Consider the following 20,475-nt stretch of genomic DNA (forward strand, 5'->3'; position numbering starts at 1 on the left):
TCAAGGCTGAGATCGATAGATTTTTGAACACTAGGGGAATTAAGGGATATGGGGATCGGGCGGGAAAGTGGAGTTGAGGTCGAAGATCAGCCATGATCTTATTGAATGGCGGAGCAGGCTCGAGGGGCCGTGTGGCCTACTCCTGCTCCTATTTCTTATGTTCTTATGGAAATAGTACAGGATACTCCTGACCCATCCAAAAATGGTGGAAATCGCCAAGCTTACAGACAATAGGAGTTCACTGAAAACAGTAAAATTATCCAGCAGTAAGAATAAATCGGAAGATGAAACGAGTAATACAATGCTTAATTTCTCACTGGTGCTTTTAAAACCACTTTCGGACATCAAAATAATCTGTCCACTGATGACCCTTTTACAGACTTCTGTCGTACCACGGAGACCTGTACATGTGATGGAACTGTATGAAATGAAATGAAGGACTAGCAAAAGCTTGTCCTATTCATCTCCAGGTTCAAGCAACTTCTGGCTATCAAACTGTCAATCAAAATCAGAACAAAGACATACTGGTAGCAGACAGTTTTAAGGAGCAATGATACCCAGTACCTCCAATACCTAAAACATGCAAATACTGATACAGTGTGCACCTGCCCAGTCACAAAGACATGTCATTTCCTTAGCTAATGGAGCAACTTTCTCGCAATGAGACTGATCCTGTTTCAGCTGGTGGTCTTGAGAGAAAGGGTTTAGCACTATTCAGTTCAGCAAAATTATTTGCCTATTTCATATACATAATTGTATTATAAGTATAGAATGATATATATAGGTGTGTGTTTCATTTTTAATATATTATATACATATCAGACCATCTTTAAACACAGAACCCAAGTACAGATGTAAAACTCATATACAAACATGGAACCCATGTACAGATGTGGAATCCATTCATAAACATAAAACCTGCGTATAAACATAGAAACTTTTTATACAGATAGGGTCTATGTTTATACTAGAATTCTATCTCCAGAGGTGAACATAGACCCTATCGCCATTCGTGGACCCCCATCTATAGAATTTGTTAGTTAAGGGTTTTTTGTTGTATCAACACAGGTTATGAGTGATTAGAAGTGTAATTTATAAATGTCTGCCAGTGAGATCACACTTGCGTCACACAAACATGTGGAATAGTTTAGAAGGGAGAGGTGATGGCCACACAAGAACAAGGAGTGAGCCGATTCTCACTCTTACTTAGGGGATTCCTTCACTCTATAGCACAAGGGCCAGCTAACAACAGAGAGCCAAAGTGTGAAAGAAAGCTTGTGAGGAACGATCGTCATGACATTGAATGGGTTGCCAGTTACGCGCTGAATGAATTGTAACACTGACCTGTCGTGTTTTTTGTTTCCTTTTCGCCCTTTCAGCCCACGTTTGTACGGCACCATTGGGTTCACCGGAGGCGGCAAGAGGGGAAGTGCAAGCAGTGCGGCAAGGTACGAGGGGTTCGGGTGTTGGTGTGCAGTGTAAACGTGTTATAGTAAGGGAAAGTGAGACCGTTCAGAATGAATCTTCAAGCTGCATGTATTAAATCCCAACATCGATTGGGCCCCTCTCAGGAATTCAAAAAGGTCGAACGTGAATCTTTGCTTATTTATTGTCGGGCCTGTGCAGCTGGACTGCGTCACACTGGATGATGTTCAGGAGGTGACGTTTAAGCAGAAGTGATGGCTGAGATTGACGGAGGTATTTGAAACCAGGTCCGCCGAGACAGTAATTCAGCAGGCTGCAGTGGAGGGGTGTGTCAGATATGCATTGGGAACCAGGGAGGAGGTGGAGGGCAATGTTGGTGTAAGATCAGGTGACACACCTAGGAATACGGTCACTGTGGAAATGGGCTCTTAACATTTCAGTTCTTACTGAAGCTTAGATGCCAACTTCTGGTAAAGCTTTCTTTTGGAGCATTAATGCATAATCCAGGATTAATACTCCTGCAAGCAATTGATTTATCTATTTATATAATCCATCAGAGCCTCGAAATAGTCTATTCCTCTACTTATATAATCTATTAGAACCTCTGAATGGCCTAGCCTCACTAATTATATAATCCATCGTCCGTAAAAGAAACACTTTGCCCACTGTCATGACATATTTGGGGAGAAAAGACTGAGTAAGGTTAACTGACGTTTTACAAAGTTAATGGGGGACGTTACTCTGGGAGATGAATTTCTTTCAATCTGAAGTACTCTCCCTTCCCACCCCCATCACACATTCTGTAAATTGGCGATATGTTTCTCCTACCTGTGAGAGGTTCCAAATATTCAGTGTCCTGGGAAGTCCCAGCAGGTTGGGCTTTGTGGCTGGAGGAGGCTGTGCCAGTGATGTAAATGGCCAGTTTCTTGACGGATGTCTCTTGTACTTTTGGGGCAGCACCCCAGTGACATGTTGGAACTCACTTTGGGAATCACTTTCTTAATGGCTCCTTTTTCTCTTTTCCCATGCAGGGTTTCCAGCAGAAGTTTGCCTTTCACAGTAAGGAGATTGTTGCTATCAGCTGTTCCTGGTGTAAACAAGCAGTAAGTCTTCAATTTATAAAAGAACCAATTCTGTCCCGAGACAGGCGGATGCTATTAAATAATACACCAGTCCTTGCCATAGAAATAGAAAATGCTGGAAACACTCAGCAGGTCAGGCAGCATCTGTGAAGAGAGAAACAGAGTTAATGTTTCAGGTCAATGACCTTTTATCAGGACCGGAAGATGTGAGAGATGAACAGCTTTTAAACAAGTACAGAACCAGGGACAAGGGGGCAGGGAAAGAACAAAATGGAGAGGCCTAGAATAGGGTGGAGGACAGGAGTGACTAAAATAACAAAAGTGATGTCAGTTAGTTTGCACTCAGTTAATACTTTGCAAATCCTCTACTTCTGACCTGTTCTGTTTGTTTGACGCGTTTTGACTCCGCAAACCTTCGCTTATTTTCAGAAAGTTACGTTATATTTTAACCAAATTGTTGTTTTCCTCATTCCTCGAACCAACGTTCGATGCAAAATGGAGTAAAAAAACAAAATGTACATTTCAGCCCTTAGTTAATAAATATTTAAATCCAGCTCATAGTGTAGAGAGACAACCACGTTTGGGTGCTGGTGGCAGTTGAGAGACCTGTGGTCACAGACTTGACTCTGCCTTGGTTCCCGGCCTCTGGCGATGGTAAAGCCGAGATAAACAGTCTGAATGTGGCAAATCATTGTGTTAATTTTATGATTTATATCAATGAGTGTTAATTGTATTCAGGTGGTGGGTATCAATTGGGGACTCTCTTGCATCCTTTTTATAGGAGAGCTTATCCAGGGTGTGGTGTGTGTGTGTGAGTGAGTGAGTGAGTGAGGGGAATCTCTGTGAATAAAGTTTGGAAGCAATTAAAGACCAGGCTCTGGTATTCTATTCTTCACCACGTGGCTATCCAATTTTAACAAATTGGCCCACGTCCCATCCTTGCCCCTCGCCCCACCACGGAGTCATGATGCTCCACCAAAGTGACAAGCAGTAGAACAGATAATGAAAAGATGATGGAACCGGGGTGCGGAGGGAACATGGCAGAATAAAGTGAATGCTTAGCATTGTACTGAGACGTGTTTACTTGGTTCTTTCCCGCAGTATCACAATAAAGTGACCTGCTTCATGCTACAACAGATCGAGGAGCCCTGTACATTGGGTGCGCACGCTGCAGTTATCGTTCCGCCAACCTGGATCATTCGGGTGAGACGGGCTCAGGTGAGCAGCACTTTTTTTTTTAATGGTCTTTCTGCCCGAGCCGTTCCAAGCTGACCTCTGCACACCGCTAACTGCCATGTTGTTGCTCTCTCCTTTCCCCCCCAGAATTCACTGAAATCGAGTAAAAAGAAAAAACGGACCTCGTTTAAAAGGAAATCTAGTAAAAAAGGAGCTGAGGTAAGCAGCAGTGTGATTTTATTTTAAATTATTGCTCCACGCGTCACTGCAACATATTACTGCTGGAATTTGGATTTGGTCACAGGACAAGGGGGGAGGAGGGACGGTGATGTTTTAAAAAAATTTGTTCTGGGGGACATGGGTGTCGCTGGCAAGGCCGGAGTTTGCTGTCCATCCCTAGTTGCTCTTGAGGAGGTGGTGGTGGGTCATCGTCTTGAGCCGCTGCAGTCCGTGTGGTGAAGGTGCTCCCACGGTGCTGTTAGGATGTTGCACAGCTCCCGTTCTCGGCTTACCACACCCTGGGCTGATGAGATCAGGGAGTGAAGGGAGTGAACAATCAGAGAACAGGCCATATTCCCCTGGTAACCAGGGCAACAGAGGCCTGACGTAGCTTCCTACTTATTGGGCTCAGGAATGATGCGTGAAGCAAGGAAAGCTTAGGTAGGGATCGGGAAAATGCACTTTTTAATAAGAAAACACAAAGATACACATTGCCTGCAGTTTACATGAACCGTGGTACTGTGAAACCTACCTCTTTGACCATACCTCCCCTCTTAACTCCTCCTCAGTTCCTCTTCTCTGCTGTGAAATGTCTTGGGAAATTTTGTTATGGTAAGGGCACTGTATAAGTGCAAGTTTTTATTGTAAAGGGATAGAAACCAGACTTGCTGTACCTAGGTAGCGTGACTAGCACAAACACATTGGTTTTTTAAAAAAAAACTGCACTGTACAACCCAATGCAGGCATATACGGCATATTTTTCTAAAAATTGGCTGAGCTATTATTTTGCCCCACAGATTTTCCTGAGATGTGGAATCACTGTACTGGAAGGTCTTTCTTTCACAGCTAGGAGGCTGTTCCCAGCCCTTTGGTATTCCCTTCCCAAACCACTTTGTATTTGCCTTGCTACCTCCCTCAAATGTTTAAACATTTCCTGAGAACCTACCTCTTTTTAACCATGCCTTCAGTCACACTCTTTTCCCCCCCATCTCCCTCCACCCCATTTATTTCCTATTCAGTGCCCACCTCCCTCTGTGAAGTGCTGAGAAACATTCTTGTATTTAAATACAAGCTGCTGGTCCTTTTTCAGTGTCGTGGCTGCCCTCCCCGAGCAAAACACGGCCACCAGGGAAGGGGTGGGGGGGTTGCTGCAGGACACACGTTGTGGGCACTTATTCAAAATCTTCAGTAATGCAGCTTGTCAGCTAAGTGTGGCCCATTGCTTTTAATATTCTCGGCTGTCCCTGTAACAGTTAGTGCAAGGTGGTAATTCCTGCAGATGCACGTAGATGATCTGAACTGACTCTTTTCCCTTTTGAAACAGGAAGGACGATGGCGGCCGTTTATCATAAAGCCCATCCCATCTCCGCTGATGAAGCCGTTGTTGGTGTTTGTCAATCCCAAAAGTGGAGGCAATCAGGTGTGTGGTTCCTCCGTCTCTCAGAGCAGTACCTTAGCGTCATATTGGTCACAGAAACCAGGGCACGGATCCCATTACACAATAGACATGCTCAGACAGGAAAGTACTGCAAAATCTTGGAGCGATGTCCACTGGTGTCAGCATTGGTACCATTTCTCTTCCTCCCTCCCTCCTTCCCCTCCTTCCCTCCTTCCCTTCCCCTCCTTCCCTCCATCCCTCCCTTCCCTCCATCCCTCCCTCCCTTCCCTCCATCCCTCCCTTCCCTCCATCCCTCCCTTCCCTCCATCCCTCCCTCCCTTCCCTCCATCCCTCCCTTCCCTCCATCCCTCCCTTCCCTCCATCCCTCCCTTCCCTCCATCCCTTTCTCTCCTTCCCTCCCTCCCTTCTCTCCTTCCCTCCCTCCCTTTCTCTCCTGCCCTCCCTCCCTTTCTCTCCTGCCCTCCCTCCCTTTCTCTCCTGCCCTCCCTCCCTTTCTCTCCTTCCCTCCCTCCCTTTCTCTCCTTCCCTCCCTCCCTTTCTCTCCTTCCCTCCCTCCCTTTCTCTCCTGCCCTCCCTCCCTTTCTCTCCTGCCCTCCCTCCCTTTCTCTCCTGCCCTCCCTCCCTTTCTCTCCTGCCCTCCCTCCCTTTCTCTCCTGCCCTCCCTCCCTTTCTCTCCTGCCCTCCCTCCCTTTCTCTCCTGCCCTCCCTCCCTTTCTCTCCTGCCCTCCCTCCCTTTCTCTCCTGCCCTCCCTCCCTTTCTCTCCTGCCCTCCCTCCCTTTCTCTCCTGCCCTCCCTCCCTTTCTCTCCTGCCCTCCCTCCCTTTCTCTCCTGCCCTCCCTCCCTTTCTCTCCTGCCCTCCCTCCCTTTCTCTCCTGCCCTCCCTCCCTTTCTCTCCTGCCCTCCCTCCCTTTCTCTCCTGCCCTCCCTCCCTTTCTCTCCTGCCCTCCCTCCCTTTCTCTCCTGCCCTCCCTCCCTTTCTCTCCTGCCCTCCCTCCCTTTCTCTCCTGCCCTCCCTCCCTTTCTCTCCTGCCCTCCCTCCCTTTCTCTCCTGCCCTCCCTCCCTTTCTCTCCTGCCCTCCCTCCCTTTCTCTCCTGCCCTCCCTCCCTTTCTCTCCTGCCCTCCCTCCCTTTCTCTCTTTCAAAAATTAATATGATTGGGTATAGGGGATGCAGTGTCAAAATCTGCAGATTAAAAAAAGGGAGCATGGTTAACTGTGAAGAAGACAATTTTGAGGTTGCTCATCCTACTTGGGCTACTGCAGTTGGCCTCAATGCCCCTGAACTCAGGAGGGGAAGAGAAAAGTAAATCTGCCCGGGACCCTGCTATCCCGTGACCGCACCCTCCGCTGCCCCCCGATGGAAACCGCACACACGTGCTGCTCCTGGCATTTGAATAGTCTGTCGACGCTTGGCGTCTGGGCTCACACAAGAAGAATGGCCGCTGGGCGAGGAGGGGGGCTGCAGATAGAACCGGAATTCTGCGCGAGCCAGCACCTTCAGGAGAGAAAGAGAGAGAGTGCGCCAGGCAACCCGAAGGAGAAAATGGCAGGATTTGTACTGACTCTGGATCCGGCTTTCCTCCATCCGCTCCTTTTGTTTCCTTCCCAGCTGTACGCAGCCTTAATCCCACAACTCAGCCGGATAATAGAACTGATATTGTTGAGGGCAGCTGGTCAGTTGGTGGTTAGTTGTGGATGGAGGGGGAGGGATTGGCTTTTTTTTAATATATAGGAGTCTTGATTTGGGAATCTCACATTCTGGGGTCATTTTAACTTGGTGAGATGGTGCAAAATGGGTGATCGCGAATCGGCAGCCTGTTTTACATCTCTCACTGGCTCCGACAGAAATAAAAATGGGGAGAGATGTATAAAATGGGCGGCCGGTTCACTCTCATCCGTTTTACACTGTTGCACAAAGTCAAGATCTACCCCTCTGTGTATATAGGGGAAGGATCTTGCGGTTCTCTACACTGCCCACTCACTGGTTTTGACATGTGTATCGGACCCACAGCTCCCTGCCCTGCCCTGCCTGACACTTGTGCTGCCCCCCCATTAGCACTGTTCTCCAGTAGCTGTAGTGTCCATTCACGGCCACTGAGGCTGGTCTGCCACAAAACGAATCTTGGCGGGGCGCCAGGTCCAAGTTTGCAGTGACATGCTGAATGAACACAAACTCCATATTAGTAGCACAGCGAACACCGCAGGGCTCCTTTAACGGTACATCATCGGGTTATAGAGTGACGTTGGCTTTCACTGTCACACTATTGAATTTGTTTCATTCTCTTGCAGGGAGCGAAGATTATCCAGTCATTCATGTGGTATCTGAACCCGAGACAAGTGTTTGACCTGAGTCAGGGGGGTCCCAAGGAGGCGTAAGTACCAGACTGAGACGGGGGATTAAAGTCTCAAGTTTTAAAACAGGCGCAAGTGGGGATATTTTGGGGAGGGTGTGGGGAAGAACATTGTTTTGTTAACCAGCAAGGTACGAGCTCGCCTTGGGTGTGGTCATAAGTACAGTGGTTTGACTGGGAGCCTGGAAGCTAATTTAAATGGAAAGCGTTCCCCTCAGCTGGGATCTCGGATAAAAGCTTTTCTTGAGGTTGAGATTCCCTCTCTCTAACTTTGGAGAGGGATCATTTCTTACTTCATTCATGGCCAAGGTCTATCGGAGGAGCGGGACGGCAACCCACAGTGACACTCCCCCTGATTTCCGTTCTCTCCCTCCCTGTTGGGGAAGGACCTGGCTTTCACTCAGTGTCTTCTCCTTGCCAGCACGATTATGGTCTGCTTTGAGCGGGGGGGGGGGGGTAGGGATGGGAGCACAAACTCACGGCCCATCACTTTGTGGCACAAGGTGCTGGTATTCCAGAATACAGTGCCACTGTGCTGGCCTTTGTGTAAAAGTAGTGATCAGATCTACCGCCCCCCCCCAACACCTCAGGGAGAAAGTCACCTCTGAATAAATAGGGACCGTCGGCCATATTCCTGGACACTGACGCAAAGCTGACCGAGGGAGCACTGAGACTGTCTCAAGTTTAGCTTTGTTTTTTTTTCTTAGAAGTGGCAGGGGGTGATGCGATGGATTACAGTAAGATTCTTTCACCTCTGGGACCTGTGTTCAAATCCAGCACAGACTGGAACAGGATGTGTAATACTTCCTTCTGGCTGTATGGGTATTACATGAAATGAGATTGTGATAGTCTACAAATAATCCCTAATAGGCAGAGGCCCACTGCAACAAAGTGAACCCAAATTTGACAAATCGTCACTGAACTGATGACTAGTGTGGGACATTCAAATGTCGAGCCAGCACTGTAATGGACAGTATTCTGAGGAAGGGGTTAAGCTACGTTGTTGGGGACAGTGCAGAGGGAGCTTTACTCTGCATCTGCTCCGTGCTGTACCTGACTCGGGAGTGCTTGATACTGACAGTAAAGATAGATAAAATGGTTTGGTTCGTTGGAGCCTGAGCACAAAAAATGTTCTTTTCTATATAGAAGTTTTCATATTTATTGTTTCCATCCTAGATGGTGTGATATTTAATTAAGGTTTGATGCTCCACCCTTGGGGCTTTTAAATAAAGAACGATATGCAGTTTGCTAGATTCAGTTGAACCTGCTGGAAGACAGGGTATTATTCTGATCCACTCACTAATACGCTAAAGAATCAGTGAAAGGTCATCAGGCTGGAATAATTTTTTTTTAAGTTCTATACGGGGCAAAGGGGAGTTTAACTAAATACATTCAGAACTAGTTTTCGCAAAGTCAGGAAGTGGTTGAGGAATTTTCTGTCGGGGCTCACCTTGAGCTCCTCCGCTGTTTGTATCTGAAGCCCAGGGGAGGTGACGGTTCCCAGAGGTTTGTAATGACAGTCTGTAATGTGTTATGCCTCTCTCGTTACGGATTCTAAACCGAAGAGATGAGCTTCTGATCACATCTCTGAGACTAAGGAGTTCTATTTTCTTTCTAAGTTTCTGTGTCTTTTTTTAATTCTTGTTTTGCTCTGTACAGGTTAGAGCTGTACCGAAAGGTTCAGAATTTACGAATTCTAGCCTGCGGAGGCGATGGTACCGTAAGTGTTTACAATCAGTACACTCCTCTCGCTTTCTGTGGTTTGTGTAGTACTCTCTTAAAATGAAAGATGGCAATTGTTTCCTGTGATTCATTTCACAATAAAGGTTCCACTTGGTATCGAGTTCAAGACGATTGTATAAGTGTTGTAGTAGTGTGAGCATCACGATACCATTATATAAGTGTTTCCTCCTGGGAAATATTGGGAAGACTGACGCCATCGTCTGCAGTCCCCACCACAAACTCCGTTCCCTAGCCACTGACTCGATCTCCGCTGCCCAGGCCCCACGCTCTGAAAATTCCTCGCTAAACCTGCCTGATTTCCCCACCCCCCCCCCGCCACCCTCCTCCTTTCAGATCCTCCTAAAGACCTACCTTTTTGGCCACCCTTCCTTATATCTCCTTCTGTGACTCTGCGCTCATTTTTTTTCTCCTTATGGATTTGTGAAGAGCCTTGGGACATTTTTCTACATTAAGTAGCTGTTGAGTTTACACATCTACCTACATCCTTGTTGTTGACATCAGCAGCAACATTCTCTTGTAGTGAACTTATATCAACAATTTCTGGGCTCTCCTCAAGGCCAAGTGGGTAAAGGCAGTGCCTGCTACAGGACTAAGCCACACAGCCCAGAAGGTTGCAGCTTTGATTCCAAATCAGGGCAGCTACCTCTTAGAGAGAAGAAAAAACAGTCAGCAGTGATCTGTGCATGTGTGTGTGTGTCTTTTTTTTGCATGTCTAGACATCAGGTGAGGACAGAATTGAGCTGAGTTGTGATGCTCCACATGGAGGAATAGTCACGCCCGTGGCACCCGACATCCAACAAGCATCAGCGCCTTCTGGAGGGGAGAGGAAAAAGCCCTCAGGAATTTCTTTTCTTCCAGTAAAAAGTATTCCTTGATGTATGGAAGAGTGGTAACCTTAGGAAGGATATACTGACCTTGGAGGGGGTGCAGCGTAGATTTACTAGAATGATACTTGGACTCCAAAGGTTAAATTACAAGGAGAGATTACACAAACCAGGGTTGCATTCCCTCGAATTTAGAAGATTAAGGATTGAAGTTTTCAAATTATTGAAGGAGACGGATAGAGAGGAACTATTTCCGCTGGTTGGGGAGTCTAGGACTAGGGGACATAGCCTAAAAATTAGAGCCAGGACTTACAAGAGTGAAGTTAGGAAACACTTTTACACGCAAAGGGTGGTAGAAGTTTGGAACTGTCTTCCACAAACGGTAGTTGATGCTAGCTCGAACTGCAGCGGTTCAAGAAGGCGGCTCACCACCACCTTCTCGAGGGCAATTAGAGATGGGCAATAAATGCCGGCCTCGCCAGCGACGCCCACATCCCATGAACGAATAAAAAAAAATTGTTAATTTTAAATCTGAGACTGATAGATTTTTTATTAACCAAAGGTATTAAGGGATATGGGACTAAAGTGGGTATATGGAGTTAGGTCACAGATCAGCAATGATCTCATTGAATGGCGGAACAGGCTCAAGGGACTAAATGGCCCATTCCTGTTCCTATATACACGGCTGAACATGGGTTTATCACCAATAATAAGCATTTTTAGTAAGGGTGTCCAGACCTCCACCTGTGAGAAACCTGATTTAAAATCACTGAAAATGACTTTAAAAAACTATACTGAACCATTTAATAGTTTCATTGGAGTACATTAGTCAGTTTCTTAGTAAATTAAATATTTTTCGATATGAAAAAACATTTAAGACGTGCCCACTAGTGCCTGTGTGAAGTTAAATGAAGTTAAATCCGTTGGGTAAAACGATAGGCAGACTCGGTCCTGGTTTCTTTTCTTGTCTTTATTTCAATGTTACAGTGCGATAAGCAGGATTTTTTTTTCATAAAATATACTTTATTCATAAAATTTGCAGCAAAACATACAATACAGTTGTCATATCACATTCCAAATGTACACAGTACAGATTATACAATTTGCAGGTTACATCAAGTACAGTTCAATGAACACATTGTACATAATTACAGTTCATGATACTCTGGGATGTCTCATTGCATTATACTCAATACAGATTATTGATTACAAATTCATTACAGGTATATAATACAGATTCATTACAGGTACATTACATCAATTTGAATTTTACATTCTGCCCGGGGAGGGGGGGGGGGTTTCCCTGATTGCAGCCCCTCGGTATACAATGGCGGGAAGGCTCTAAATGGTTGCCTTTCCCCACAGAGCCTTTGCGGCGGCTGTACCCAGCCTCAGTGCGTCCCTGAGCAGGTAGTCCTGGACCTTGGAATGTGCCAGTCTGCAATATAAGCAGGATACAGTCAAGCCTAGGCATGAGCTCTTTAGACAGTAACCCCCTTAACAGCAAAAGCATGGTCCCTTTTATACAACCTTTGCTCATACCTTGGACATGCCCATCGAAACCCACCTAATACACATAGACTGGGTATCTCTGTCTGCCATTCAAACACAACTTAAAACCAACCGGCTTTGGAACAGCCATTTCCCCCACAAGGATTGTTCTGTCTTTGTTCACCTCAATTATTAGGTGTGAGTTTTCTCCCTCAAACTTGATCTTCCACAGATTATGATGTGGCGATGCCGGTGATGGACTGGGGTTGACAATTGTAAACAATTTTACAACACCAAGTTATAGTCCAGCAATTTTATTTTAAATTCACAAGCTTTCGGAGATTCTCTCCTTCCTCAGGTAAATGTTCAGGATCTCCTTGAAGCCTACGCATTTATACATATTGAATAATACATGGTGTTTACAGACTGCCCCTGCAACTGCCCGTTGCCAAGGCAATCACCGTGTTCAGACAGAGAGGTGTCATCTGCAGAACCCCCGAATACACATTCAACAAAAAAACAAACAGGGAAAAAAAACAGAGAAAAAAAAACACAGAGAGAGGCAGAAACATCCGGAAGGCAGAGAGAGCCAGCAAATGACCCATTATATTAAAAACAGATAACATTTGTTCGCTGGTGGGGTAACGTGTAGCGTGACATGAACCCAAGATCCCGGTTGAGGCCGTCCTCATGGGTGCGGAACTTGGCTATCAATTTCTGCTCGACGATTTTGCGTTGTCGTGTGTCTCGAAGGCCGCCTTGGAGTACGCTTACCCGAAGGTCGGTGGATGAATGTCCATGACTGCTGAAGTGTTCCCCGACTGGGAGGGAACCCTCCTGTTTGGCGATTGTTGCGCGGTGTCCGTTCATCCGTTGTCGCAGCGTCTGCATGGTCTCGCCAATGTACCATGCTCTGGGGCATCCTTTCCTGCAACGTATGAGGTAGACAACGTTGGCCGAGTCACAGGAGTATGAACCATGCACCTGGTGGGTGGTGTCATCTCGTGTGATGGTGGTATCTGTGTCGATGATCTGGCATGTCTTGCAGAGGTTACCGTGGCAGGGTTGTGTGGCATCGTGGACGCTGTTCTCTTGAAAGCTGGGTAGTTTGCTGCGAACGATGGTCTGTTTGAGGTTGGGTGGCTGTTTAAAGGCGAGTAGTGGAGGTGTGGGGATGGCCATAGCGAGGTGTTTGTCCTCATTGATGACATGTTGAAGGCTGCGGAGAACATGGCGTAGTTTCTCCGCTCCGGGGAAGTACTGGACGACAAAGGGTACTCTGTTGGTTGCGTCCCGTGTTAGTCTCCTGAGGAGGTCTATGCGATTTTTTGCTGTGGCCCATCGGAACTGTCGATCGATGAGTCGAGCGTCATATCCCGTTCTTACTAGGGCGTCTTTCAGCGTCTGTAGGTGTCCATCGCGTTCCTCCTCGTCTGAGCAGACCCTGTGTATTCGCAGGGCCTGTCCATAGGGGATGGCCTCTTTGACGTGGTTAGGGTGGAAGCTGGAAAAGTGGAGCATCGTGAGGTTGTCCGTGGGCTTGCGGTAGAGTGAGGTGCTGAGGTGCCCGTCTTTGATGGAGATTCGTGTGTCCAAGAAAGAAACTGATTCTGAGGAGTAGTCCATGGTGAGCTTGATGGTGGGATGGAACTTGTTGATGTTATCGTGTAGTCTCTTTAGTGATTCCTTGCCGTGGGTCCATAGAAAGAAAATGTCGTCGATGTATCTGGTGTATAGTGTTGGTTGGAGGTCTTGTGCAGTGAAGAAGTCCTGCTCGAACTTGTGCATGAAAATGTTGGCGTATTGGGGTGCGAATTTGGTCCCCATGGCTGTTCCGTGTGTTTGGGTAAAGAACTGGTTATCGAAGGTGAAGACATTGTGATCCAGGATGAAGCGGATGAGTTTCTGCCCCACTACCAAAATGGACCCCACTAGTCTCGCGGCGGACACAGAGGAATTCATCAGGAGAATGAGGCTCCGGGAATTCTACCACAAACCCCAAGATTTCAGCAGCGAACCCAATGAGACAATCGACGATCCGGAACAGCAGACAGAGGGATCCGCGGTACAGCAACCGAAGAGGAAAGAGTCAAACTGGACTCCTCCGGAGGGTCGCTGCCCTCAGCTGGACATGTATGCTCAAGCTGTCAGGAAATGCGTCAATGCCAGATTCATCAGCCGCACTCAGAAGACAGTCCAGAATGTCACCCGAGCACAACGCAACGCCATCAACGCTCTCAAGACCAACCGCAACATCGTCATCAAACCAGCGGACAAAGGAGGAGCCATAGTCATACAGAACAGAACAGACTATTGCAAAGAAGCATACCGACAACTGGACAACCAGGAACACTACAGACGGTTACCCGCAGATCCGACCAAAGAACACACCCACCAGCTCAACAAACTGATCAAGACCTTCGATCCAGACCTTCAAAGCATCCTACGCATTCTCATCCCACGTAATCCCCGCGTGGGAGACTTCTACTGCCTCCCAAAGATACACAAAGCCAACACACCCGGACGTCCCATCGTATCAGGCAACGGAACCCTGTGTGAGAACCTCTCTGGATACATCGAGGGCATCCTGAAACCCATCGTACAGGGAACCCCCAGCTTCTGTCGCGACACTACAGACTTCCTACAAAAACTCAGTACCCACGGACCAGTTGAACCAGGAACACTTCTCACCACGATGGACGTCTCGGCACTATACACCAGTATCCCCCACGATGACGGCATCGCTGCGACAGCATCAATACTCAACACCAACAACAGCCAATCTCCGGAAGCCATCCTACAACTCATCCGCTTCATCCTGGATCACAATGTCTTCACCTTCGATAACCAGTTCTTTACCCAAACACACGGAACAGCCATGGGGACCAAATTCGCACCCCAATACGCCAACATTTTCATGCACAAGTTCGAGCAGGACTTCTTCACTGCACAAGACCTCCAACCAACACTATACACCAGATACATCGACGACATTTTCTTTCTATGGACCCACGGCAAGGAATCACTAAAGAGACTACACGATAACATCAACAAGTTCCATCCCACCATCAAGCTCACCATGGACTACTCCTCAGAATCAGTTTCTTTCTTGGACACACGAATCTCCATCAAAGACGGGCACCTCAGCACCTCACTCTACCGCAAGCCCACGGACAACCTCACGATGCTCCACTTTTCCAGCTTCCACCCTAACCACGTCAAAGAGGCCATCCCCTATGGACAGGCCCTGCGAATACACAGGGTCTGCTCAGACGAGGAGGAACGCGATGGACACCTACAGACGCTGAAAGACGCCCTAGTAAGAACGGGATATGACGCTCGACTCATCGATCGACAGTTCCGACGGGCCACAGCAAAAAATCGCATAGACCTCCTCAGGAGACTAACACGGGACGCAACCAACAGAGTACCCTTTGTCGTCCAGTACTTCCCCGGAGCGGAGAAACTACGCCATGTTCTCCGCAGCCTTCAACATGTCATCAATGAGGACAAACACCTCGCTATGGCCATCCCCACACCTCCACTACTCGCCTTTAAACAGCCACCCAACCTCAAACAGACCATCGTTCGCAGCAAACTACCCAGCTTTCAAGAGAACAGCGTCCACGACGCCACACAACCCTGCCACGGTAACCTCTGCAAGACATGCCAGATCATCGACACAGATACCACCATCACACGAGATGACACCACCCACCAGGTGCATGGTTCATACTCCTGTGACTCGGCCAACGTTGTCTACCTCATACGTTGCAGGAAAGGATGCCCCAGAGCATGGTACATTGGCGAGACCATGCAGACGCTGCGACAACGGATGAACGGACACCGCGCAACAATCGCCAAACAGGAGGGTTCCCTCCCAGTCGGGGAACACTTCAGCAGTCATGGACATTCATCCACCGACCTTCGGGTAAGCGTACTCCAAGGCGGCCTTCGAGACACACGACAACGCAAAATCGTCGAGCAGAAATTGATAGCCAAGTTCCGCACCCATGAGGACGGCCTCAACCGGGATCTTGGGTTCATGTCACGCTACACGTTACCCCACCAGCGAACAAATGTTATCTGTTTTTAATATAATGGGTCATTTGCTGGCTCTCTCTGCCTTCCGGATGTTTCTGCCTCTCTCTGTGTTTTTTTTTCTCTGTTTTTTTTCCCTGTTTGTTTTTTTGTTGAATGTGTATTCGGGGGTTCTGCAGATGACACCTCTCTGTCTGAACACGGTGATTGCCTTGGCAACGGGCAGTTGCAGGGGCAGTCTGTAAACACCATGTATTATTCAATATGTATAAATGCGTAGGCTTCAAGGAGATCCTGAACATTTACCTGAGGAAGGAGAGAATCTCCGAAAGCTTGTGAATTTAAAATAAAATTGCTGGACTATAACTTGGTGTTGTAAAATTGTTTACAATTCCACAGATTACTGTGTTCTATTTAGAGTGACGTGACTTCCCTGTATTTGACTGATCTTTTGTTTTCTAGACTGGCTGTCTCCATTTGTTCACCAAGTAGCAAGTTCAAAGCTCACGGAAACATAGAAAAACTTATGGCACAGAAGGAGGCCATTCGGCCCATCGTGTCTGTGCTGATCGAAAAAGAGCTATCCAGCCTAATCCCACTTTCCAACACTTGGTCCGATCCACTCTATCTAGGCCCCTCATAATTTTGTACACCTCAATTGAATCATCCCTCAGCCTCCTCTGTTCCAAAGAAAACAATCCCAGCCTATCCAATCTTTCCTAATAGCTAAAATTTTCCAGTCCTGGCAACATCCTCATAAATCTCCTCTGTACCCTCTGTAGCACAATCACATCTTTCCTGTAATGTGGTGACCAGAACTGTACGCAGTACTCAAGCTGTGTCCGAACCAATGTTTTATACAGTTCCAGCATAACCTCCCTGCTCTTATATTCTGCACCTTGGCTAATAAAGGAAAATATCCCCTATGCCATTTTAACCACCTTAGCTACCTGTCCTGCTACCCTCAGGGATCTGTGGACATGCACTCCAAGGTCCCTCTCTTCCTTTACACCTCTCAGTATCCTCCCATTTATTGTGTACTCCCTTACCTTGTTTGACCTCCCCAAATGCATTACCTCACACTTCTCCAGATTGAATTCCATTTGCCACTTTTCTGCCCACCTGACCGGTCCATTGATATCTTCCTGCAGTCTACAGCTTTCCTCCTCACTATCAACCACACGGCCAATTTTAGTATCATCTGCAAAATTCTTAATCATGCCCCCTATATTTATGTCTCAATCATTAATATATATCACAAGCAAAGGACCTAGTACTGAGCCCTGTGGAACCCCACTGGAAACAGCCTTCCAGTCACAAAAATACCCGTCGACCATTATCCTTTGCTTTCTGCCATTGAACCAATTTTGGATCCAATTTGCCACTTTCCCTTGAATCCCATGGGCTTTTAATTCTTTGACCAGTCTGCCATGTGGGACCTTGTCAAAAGCCTTGATGTGGACTACATCAAACGCACTACCCTCATCGTTGTTACCTCCTCAAAAAATTCAATCAAGTTAGTCAGACACAACCTTCCCTTAACAAATCCATATTGACTGTCCTTGATTAATCCCTGCCTTTCCAAATGACGATTTATGCTGTCTCTCAGAATTGATTCCAATAATTTGCCCTCCTCTGAGGTTAGACTGATTGGCCTGTAATTACTAGGTCTATCCTTTTCTCCCTTTTTAAACAACGGTACAATGTTAGCAGTCCTCCAATCCTCTGGCACTACGTCTGTAGCCAGGGAGGATGGGAAAATGATGATCAGAGCATCCACTATTTCCTCCCTTGCTTCTCCTAAAAGCCTGGGATAGATTTCATCCGGGCCTGGCGATTTATCTACTTTCAAAGATGCTAAACCCCTTAATACTTCCCCTCTCACTTTGTTTATCCCATCCAATATTTCACACTCCTCCTCCTCAACCACAATCTCTGCATCGTCCCCCTCTTTTATGAAGACAGATGCAAAATATTTACTAAGAACCATACCAACACCTTCCGCCTCCACACTCACTACCTTTTTGGTCTCTAATAGGCCCTACTCTTTCCTTAGTTATTCCTTTGCTCTTTATGTATTTATAAAATATTTTTGGGTTTTCCTTAATTTTACTTGGCAATATTTTTTCATGCCCTCTCTTTGCTTTCCTAATTTCCTTTTTAATCTTACCCCTGCACTTTCTATACTCCTCCAGGCTTTCTGTCGTATTGAGCTCTCGGTGTCTGATATAAGCTTCCCTATTTGCCTCCTGTATGCTCCTAGTCATCCAGGGGCCTCTAGATTTGGCAGTCCACCCTTTTTCTTTGTGGGAACATGTTTACTCTGAACCCCTTGAATCTCCCCCTTTGAAAGGCTCCCACTGCTCTGACACTGATTTACCTTAAAGTAGCTGTTTCCAGTCCACTTTTGCTAAATCACTTCTCAGCTTAGTAAAATTGGCCTTTCCCCAATTTAGAACTTTTACTCCTGTTCTATCTTTGTCCTTTTCCATAACTATGCTAAATCTGACTGAATTATGATCACTACCACCAAAATGTTCTCCCACTGATACTCCTTCCACCTGCCCAGCTTCATTCCCTAAAACTAAATCCAGAACTGCTGCCCCCCACCCCCCTCTTGTTGGGCTTGCTGTGCACTGGCTAAAAAAGTTCTCCTGAATGCAGTTTAAGAATTTTGCACCCTCTATACCCTTCACATTGTTTGTGTCCCAGTTAATATTATGGTAGTTGAAATCCCCTACTATTACGGCCCTATTGTATTTGCACTTCTCAGAATTTTGCCTACATATTTGCTCCTCTATCTCCCTCTGACTGTTTGGGGGTCTATACTACACTCCCAGCAGTGTGATTGCCCCTTTATTGTTCTTTAGCTCAACCCATATGGCCTCATTTGATGATCTTTCTAACATATCATTCCTCCTCACAGCCGTAATTGTTTCTTCAACCAATATTGCCACCTCCCCCCTCTTTTTTTATCCCCCTCTCTATCTCGTCTGAAAACCCTGCAACCAGGAATGTTGATATGCCATTCCTGCCCCTCTTTAAGCCATGTTTCAGTAATAGTTAAGATATTGCACTTCCACATGTCTATCTGTGCCCTTAGCTCATCTGCCTTATTCACTATACTCCTTGCATTGAGGTATATACCATTAAGCACTGCCAAACTCCTTCGTTGTTTATTTTCTAACCTTTCTTTCCTCTGCCTTCCAAACTCGCTTACTAATTTTCTGCCTTCCATTTCCAGCTCTGCTTCTCTCCCTTCTGAATCTATGCTCAGTTTCCCGTTCCCCTGCCAAGCTAGTTTAAACCCTCCCCAACATCACTCGCTGTGAGGATATTTGTCCCAGCTCTGTTGAGGTGCAACCCGTCCGGTTTGTACAGGTCCCACCTCCCCCAGAACTAGTCCCAATGCCCCAGGAATCTAAAGCCCTCCCTCCTGCACCATCTCTCCAGCCACACATTCATCTGCACTATCCTATTTCTATACTCACTAGTGCGTGGCACTGGGAGTAATCCAGAGATTACTACTTTTAAGGTCCTGCTTGTTAACTTCTTTCCTAGCTCCTTAAAATCTGCCTGCAGGACCTCATCCCTCTTTCTATCTGTGCCATTGGTACCGATGTATATTTTTCCCTGACTTTGAGTAATACCTAATTTGCATCTGTACAATATGAAGTTAATTGCTAGGCAAGGACATGTCTCGACTTGTCTTTAGTTGGGTGACCATTCAACCCTATCAGTCTTCACTGTTTCTCTTTCCCTCATTCATGTCTCAACACTGTGTGCCAATGAAAATGAGTGAATTTGTAGAGCCTTCCTGAACCAGCGTAATTGGTAGAATCTCACAATTTCGACCTGGGGGCGGGGGCCAGTTTTTTGGGGGCGGTGAATTGATTCTTAAACCAGCGTAAAAGATCGCGGAAAGCACAAACGTAAGTGATTTTGGGAGTAAATGCACTAACGTTTGAAATTCCCAGATCTTTTCTGCTGGTTTGGCCGATTCTGCCCGGATTGTACTGATATTACTCGGGGAGACTCTACCCCTTTATGAATAAGCAAAACTGACGCAGTTAGCAGGGGTTCAGGTAAACTGGGGGCATAGTTTAAGTGGATTACTGATGTTCTAGAAATACATGTGGCATAACCCCAGGTGGGTGCTGAGTATCTGCGGGGCTACCTGAAAAGTCTTGGATCCTCCTCCTCCTTTTCCAAAAAGCTAAGTGACAGGGGACGTCCCAGTGGGAAACTGTACTTTATCTGAAACCCAGGGAGGGAAGGGGATCTAAATGGCAGCCTGAGAACAAAAAGCACAAAGGCAGCAGCAAAAAAATAAAAACACCCAATCCAAGATATCAATAACTTTCTGTAAATCCTACTAATCTGCCTGCCCGGCTCTCTAAATCGCATCCCGACTTTCCCCTCGTTCCCAACAATACTGGATGCCCCTTTTATACCGACGAGAACATGAGCTGGTGCTAAGTGGGCAGCCGAGACTGGAAACTTGACGGATGGTGTGGGCATGTCATTGCCGCCTCATTTGCATGTATGGGCGGGCACTTGTCCCAGCCCCCAGAAACAATAGTATGAAAATACGGTCGGCGCTCCAGTGGGTGGAGCTCCAGTGGGTGGAGCTCCAGTGGGTGGAGCTCCAGTGGGTGGAGCTCCAGTGGGCTCCTGTCCACTCTCCACTCCAAGGTTCCCGATTTGCAGCGGTGCAGTCAGGA

At 46.8% G+C, this 20,475-nt stretch overlaps 1 protein-coding gene across 6 annotated transcripts in view; it reads left to right on the top strand.

The window, feature by feature from the left end:
* The window catches only part of dgkza (diacylglycerol kinase, zeta a), a 432,154-nt gene that overhangs the window by 186,772 nt on the left and 224,907 nt on the right, over positions 1-20,475 (top strand). For all 6 annotated transcript variants that reach the window (XM_067993676.1, XM_067993677.1, XM_067993673.1 and 3 more), the window contains 7 exons: positions 1,380-1,448; positions 2,457-2,528; positions 3,609-3,725; positions 3,831-3,902; positions 5,227-5,322; positions 7,591-7,673; positions 9,312-9,372. In XM_067993676.1, the coding sequence (XP_067849777.1) occupies positions 1,380-1,448; positions 2,457-2,528; positions 3,609-3,725; positions 3,831-3,902; positions 5,227-5,322; positions 7,591-7,673; positions 9,312-9,372 (570 nt within the window). The remainder of the gene's footprint in view (positions 1-1,379; positions 1,449-2,456; positions 2,529-3,608; positions 3,726-3,830; positions 3,903-5,226; positions 5,323-7,590; positions 7,674-9,311; positions 9,373-20,475) is intronic.

This window comes from Heptranchias perlo, chromosome 12 (genome assembly GCF_035084215.1).
Source record: "Heptranchias perlo isolate sHepPer1 chromosome 12, sHepPer1.hap1, whole genome shotgun sequence".
NCBI lineage: Eukaryota > Metazoa > Chordata > Chondrichthyes > Hexanchiformes > Hexanchidae > Heptranchias > Heptranchias perlo.